A 6,797-nucleotide genomic window follows, 5' to 3' on the forward strand; every position below is an offset into this window, starting at 1 on the left:
TCAGACATCTTGAAGAGAAGAAGCACAAATTTTTTACTTATGACGACAAAACTGAACGTTTGTTCAAAGTTGTCTTGAAAGGTCTCTCAAGTGACTATAAATCACCTGAAGAGATCAAAAATGGAATAAATGATTTACTTGGATTTTCCCCAGTCCAAGTAATCATTATGAAAAAGAGAACCCAATCTGGCATTGTTCGGAAAGGGCTTTCTCAAGAATTTTATTTAGTTCACTTTAACAAAAAAGAACTAAATAATATTAAAGCTTTAGAAAAAGCAAAACTTTTGTTTGATGTCCGTGTGACATGGGAACATTTCCAGAAACCTGGAGGAAATTACCAGAACCCCACTCAGTGCCGTCGGTGGCAAAAGTGGGGTCATGGTACAAAAAATTGTCGCATGGATGCTAAATGCATGATTTGCGGAGGTTCTTCTCACGCCAAAGACGTCTGTCCAGTGAAGGAAGATACCACCAAATTAATATGTTGTAATTGCGGGGCTAACCATAAGTCCAATTTTTGGAATTGTCCTTCACGCAAAAAGGCAGGGGGTGGGAAACTCGGCACATTGTGCCCGGCACAGTATTCGGCACAGTTCAGCACATCTGGGCACCCTTCTAATCGACAGTTTATTTTTCTTTCCGCTGATTGGATTTGACAGCTGAAACTTTGTTTTTACTAACCACATCAAATGGTCGTGCGGCTCAACCAGATTGTTGTTATCCCGAATTTGTTTGGTAAGTACAAAATGAAGAATACGGTGCAGGAGACCTTTCTGTGCCACCGTCCGACGATGGCCAATCTAATGAATGCGTCTCTGCTATGCAGGTATACATAATCGCACCTCGTGGTAACCCGCTCAAACATATCCACGACGGGAACCGAAACATCGTGATCACCGAGATTCCAAACGGAGGTACATATTTCAAAGTGGTCCTACCCAACATCTTGTCGGATTTGATTGTGACCAACTACTGAAGAGGACCTGGAAGAGGAACAAGTTTCGAAATCTCTGCCAAGGAATGCTGGGAATATACCTGATCGAAATGGTCAAGTGGTACTCGCATGGAATCCAGTACATGGCCGTAAAAGGCAAACATCAAAAAGATTAAAGATAGATCGTTGACATCAACTCTTCGAGACTGAAGCGGGAAGGTAAATTGATCACCCTTGGCAGAGATTCCGACCAAGGTAGGACAGCTGAAGAAAATGAAGAGGAACCTGTGAAGGATTTCAATGATGAAAATAAAACTAAAAATAAAGATGAATAATTTATAAACTATGTGTCTTGGTTTGCTTCCAATATAGCTTCTTTATTACTTTGCAACCAATAGCAAGTCATTGGCGTACCATCGATAATATGAGTCTGCATTGACACTGTACTGAAGGTAGTTTCCAGTGAGAAGTATCATCAGCCCCGTCTCCCATGGATTCCAAATGCTTTCCGGTCGCTCCACATCGCACGTATCTTCTCCCTCTCCGGAAAGTCTGCTAAATTGGTTCTGGCAGCACGATTCCTGGCTAAACTGCCCCAACTCCTTGGCATTGTTGATCAGAACCACAGCGGAAATGTGAAGACCACCTTGGCTGCGCAGTTGGAATATATTCTCCCGCAAAGACAGGTGCGGCGCCAGAGCAAGAGCGTAATGAGAAGCAGGATGCTTTCGCACTACAAAATCAATGTCCACCTTTAAACGAATAAATTGCAGAACACCCACGGATTCGCCTAGCTTGAAACTGCACCCGATTACGTGCGTTTCGTTCAATCGCCGCTGATCGGGGTGTACAAAGTAACATGTTGACCTTGAGTCGTTGAGAATGCACTGCAAGTATGGATGGAGAATTTGAGTCATTCCAGTTTCTCTCCTGGGGGATAAGCCGAAAGAGACTTACCATTATCTGATCCTAACAACACTACCAGCAGCACAACAAACGCCCCTCGAAGTTCGTATTTTCACCATCACGGTCATCCACTAAATTTCGGAAACTGTTTAGAAAACTCCGCTATCTTTCATCGGATCCTTAGCGCCCTGGTGGGTATCCAATATTACGATCATTATCCGTTTGATTTCTTTACCGCTGGACTGCAAAATTATATGAATGTAATATTTATTAAAGGGTTCATTCACATATTTCATAACGCTGAAAATGGCAATTTTTGACACCCATCCACCCGCTCGTAACGCTTTTTGTATGAATATTCTACAAATTTTGTATGAGCCATAACACCAGCAGAACACCCACCCTCCCATCAGCGTTATGAAATTTGTGAACAAGCCCAAAGGCTAATTTTACTTAAAACTTACCATAATTATGCTCATAAATCTTAATAGCGGCCTTCGTCATTCAAAAATTTTAGATTTGATGCTGTTCAATCGAATTCGATCAATCGGTGATATTGAAAATAAACAAAAACAATCTGCCATAGAACGAACAGAGTTGCCAGTTATTGCAGTGCAGTGAACAAATATGACATATCGATACGGTCGCTCACTTTCGGCACAGTCGGCACAAATCGGCACAATTTTAGGTGAGCCGAGTTTCCCACCCCCTGGGTCAGATGAAGTTAAGTATCTAGGGCTCATGCTAGATAAGAATTTAACTTTCAAAAATCACATTGAGGGCATTCAAGCCAAATGTAATAAATATGTAAAATGTCTCTATCCCCTTATTAATAGAAAATCAAAACTTTATCTTAAGAACAAGCTGTTGATATTCAAACAAATATGGACTAGCTGTTGTAATACCAGGAAGAAAGCTCTGCAGAGAATTCAAAATAAAATTTTGAAAATGATTCTGAAGCTTCCTCCCTGGTATAATACCAATGAGTTACATAGAATATCCAATGTTGAAACATTGGAACAAATGTCAAATACAATCATTAATAATTTCAGGCAAAAATCGTTACAATCTTCTATTGCCACGATTAATGCGTTATATGTTTAGGTTAAGTTAGGTTAAGTATATTAAAAACTTTTTTTTTTCTCTTATAAGCAGGTGAAATCAACTCACCTGTAAAAAAACTGAACTGCTACGGCAAATGAAATGTAATATGTTGTTAACAAAATGTTAATAAAATCTTAAATTTGTTTTACCAAATTAGGATGATAGTGTTGTCAAATAACACAGAACACCTAGATATAAGAAATGAATGTAATGTTTAGAATGATACTAATAAAGAAATAAAAAAAAAAAAAAAAAAAAAAAAAGGGAAATACGTCGATTGAGTCGTAGCCGCTGATGCTGAATGGAACGAAGCGAAGCGAAGGAAGAAAAGAGAGAGGATGTTTTTCGGTGTCGGAGTCGGTATCGGTGCGCATCCTCCTCAGTTCTAGAACGATTTTTGACACGGACGGTTCAGTTGGTGCGTGTTCGACGCGGTTTTGTTCAGTTTATGAAAATGGTGAAAAAAGAAAAGAAAGTAACGGTTGGTGATGCCATTGAAGAATAAATTGTTTTTTTTTTGTGTGAAAGAATACGACAATACTATCCAGTTATTACCTAATTCACAATAAAAGAAAAGGTCCAAAAATAGTTGAACTATAAAATTACAAAGAGGACAAATAATGTTTGTAGAATTGTTGATTTACGGTGCAGTATGGTATTCTAATCCTATATTGTACAGTTCTTTTCTTTTATTAGAAACAAAAAAAAAACAATAGACCATTTCCGTGAAATTTTTTTAATTGCTCATAAGCTTTCTTTTAATTTACTGAACAAACTTTCCCAAGGAACCCATATGTTTTCAAGCCTCTAACTATTCAAAAACAACGAAAAACTGGCGGCACACTAGTTCACCCCACGGTCCCCTACAATTTATATCTCTCCGAAGGTTTTGGGAACCCCTTTTTCTCCTATGAATTTATCTCCACGTTGTAATGAATATTGATCAGCTGTTCCTCCGCCGTCACCACTTTGTTGCCTGGTGACGGAGAATTTGCTATCTCTGTTGCTCTCTCATCATATTCAATTGACGGACCTGCTCTTTGACATTTCGTGCAGGAATTGTTTTCATTTTTATATGGAGTTGACCTTCACTGCAGGACTCGTTGACATTATTTGTATTTTGCTACTAAAAGAAAACAAATACTAGCTACTTAAAATAATCCTTTAACCTTCTTCCAAACGTCCACGCCGTCCCTGCCCACCCCAACACTTCGGAGGTGCCCAGCAGGGATGCGTTATTGCGTCCATCTTGGTCCATCCTCGCGCTCTTATATGCATTCCTTCTTCGTCGTTGCCGTTTAATTCTTCAAGCTCACATCTCCTCCTTTCAGCGCTAGACCGAGTCGCTGTTAAAACCTTGCCCGCACGTAAACTGCGCTGGAATCGTGGGAACCGTAGCCGAGGCGTTTCGCGTGCTTGTACACCTCGTTGGAGGCGGCCGTGATGGGCAGGGGGTGCTCCAGACCTTCGGCCATGTTCAGCGCCAGCTTGAGGTCCTTCTGCATGTGCTTCAGTTCCTGCTGGGGCGGGAATTCGCCCTTGATGATTGCATTTCCCTTCTGCATGACCAGCTCTGACGACATGCTTGTCAGTTCCAGCACTTCCAGGACATCCTTCTGTTGAAGACCCGCTTGATCGGCCAGCGCCAGCCCCTCGGCAATACCGGCCAGCATCACGCCGGAGATCATCTGCAGGACCAGATTCATCTTGGTGGCATTGCCCACGTCGCCCATGTAGAACGAGTTGCGCGAAATGGCTTCAAAGCAGGTCTGGCATTCCTCGAACAGCAACCGTTCGCCGGCGGCCAGAATTATTAACGTTCCTTCCTCCGCTTGGTTCTTGGATCCCTGAATTTGTGCTTCTAGATATCGTCCTCCGAGTCCGAGGAACCCAAACTTCAGATTCGAGGCCTGAATTTTGCGCGACAGAATTAGTTTAAAATATTTACAGTTAACTCTCCCTTACTCGATATTCCGTATCTCAATATTGAGTTAGCTGGCCGACTTGCACGACGAGAGCAGCTTCTCTTTGAACTGCTGGTATGGCTTGATTTGTGTTTCCTCGATCCATGCATAGTTGTTGGAACCTAGGTTGGAACCAAAGAAGATAATGCATCGAACGGGAATGTTTTTCTTGACGGTAATACGGCGGAGCTCTGCCGGGGGCTCCGAGATACGACCTGACCAGGGCGAGAAGCCTTTGATTTGATGATTCCGGTGAGGGTTTGAGCACGGAGTTTGAGGCCATAAATACCTAGCAGTTTTATCAAGCAAACGAAAATTGTTGATCACTTTTTAAATGTGCGAGCGAGCCAATTTTGTTGTGAGCTGGGATTTGACATTTCATTATGTCACAAACTGCATTGGGGTGTTATTGGACATTGTGGAAAAATCTCCACTTTGTATACCCATAGGGTTGAAACAACTGTGCCGCACGACGATTTTCAGCTCAAAATGTGGTGAATTCTCAAGTTTTTAAAAAATTGTAAGAAAATCAGGACTGCATATAAATAAAATCTAAAAGCGTCAATAATCATTAAAAATTACCGTCTTTCGAAGAAAAATATAAAAATTGGGGGTAAGTTCTGACGGAAATGGTCTATTTTTGTTTTCAAATGTTGGTTTCAAAAGGCAAAGTTATGAATAGACCATTTCCGTCAGATCTATCCCCCAGTTTTTGTATTTTTCTTCGAAAGACAATCATGTTTAATTAATATTAACGCTTTCAGATTTTGTTTATATGCACTCCTGATTTTCTTACAAATATTTGAAAACATGGATACTCACCACATTTTGAAAAATAATTCGAGATGCGGCATACCCAACTAACATTTAGTGCAAATGTAAACATTCTCTAGGCCCTCTTTATACGGCTTTATGCTGAGTAAAGGCGCTGTACATACGAATGAAAGCTTCTATGCGATCCTTTTACCAACAAATCTGGCGAATCTACTCAGCTACTTTTAAGCTGTATTGGCAGCTCTTATTCATATCGGTCATTGCTCTATCTCGACAGTTATACGACAAGTAGCTGTGTAACATCTTCGGAAGGCGCTTTCTCAAGCATTTCGCAACTGTTGAATAATTATTATACAGCTTCGCTGTATTATCGATTAAATATTATTTTCAAGCTGTTTCACAGCTTCCGGAATTCATATCATAAGTATCTGAATTTAATGTTCCCAACGTTACCTGCCACCACTTGGAATCGAACTCACGATCTCTGCATCCACAAGTCTCGACGCTGTCCTTGTTGCCACAACAGTCTATATCGAAAGGCAAAGAAAACACATCGTTTTGTTCTACATCGAAAACGGTTCACACAATATTTTATAATGATCGTAAAAGATGCCATAGCCACGCTTACACCACTTCATCAGGCTGTAAAAGGGTGCGAAACGTCAAACGCAATGTTTACATCCAACAAGCTGAGTAAGATGCGCCACAAGTTGTTGTTTTACAGCATACTGCTGTATGCTCGCTGTATAACTAACGACAAAGCGCTTCTTAAATATATATTGAGCAGCACAACAAATCATATTGTATAGAAGCAGCCGGATTGATGATGGCGAGTTTTATTCCACATCATTAGGTTCCTATCTTTTACGGTGTTGAGTTACAGCTTAGTGAAAGCAGTAAAAGCGATATCTGACGAAATTTATTCAGTTAAGATTTGTTGCTGCAAAACGTTTGCGTTACAGCTGTATTAACGCTAATCGTTCTATTTTTGACAGCTTTCATTTTTTGCTGTGTTCGCTGCTTCAATTCAACTGTTATATAGCTCAAAGCAAATAATCTTGGCTTATAGCGCTAAAATTGTTAGTTGGGTAGTTTGTTCAACCAACCGCCAACGA

General features: G+C 40.6%; 1 protein-coding gene and 1 long non-coding RNA gene across 2 annotated transcripts; one reads left to right on the plus strand and one right to left on the minus strand.

Annotated features, from left to right (window-relative positions):
* The first annotated feature begins 577 nt into the window (after nt 1-577).
* On the plus strand, nt 578-1,280 carry LOC110675793. The gene is made up of 2 exons (XR_002499803.1): nt 578-735; nt 827-1,280. It is a non-coding gene; the product is annotated as an uncharacterized LOC110675793 (long non-coding RNA).
* Nucleotides 1,281-4,217: 2,937 nt separating this feature from the next.
* Nucleotides 4,218-5,325, minus strand: LOC110675196 (putative oxidoreductase GLYR1 homolog). Its single transcript, XM_021839607.1, has 2 exons — nt 5,299-5,325; nt 4,218-4,854 (listed from the first exon to the last, which is right to left on the minus strand). Exons 1-2 carry the CDS (start codon nt 5,323-5,325, stop codon nt 4,294-4,296), a joined length of 588 nt encoding a protein of 195 aa, XP_021695299.1. The 3' UTR covers nt 4,218-4,293.
* Between the last annotated feature and the right edge of the window lie 1,472 nt (nt 5,326-6,797).

This window comes from Aedes aegypti, chromosome 2, assembly GCF_002204515.2.
Source record: "Aedes aegypti strain LVP_AGWG chromosome 2, AaegL5.0 Primary Assembly, whole genome shotgun sequence".
Lineage (NCBI taxonomy): Eukaryota > Metazoa > Arthropoda > Insecta > Diptera > Culicidae > Aedes > Aedes aegypti.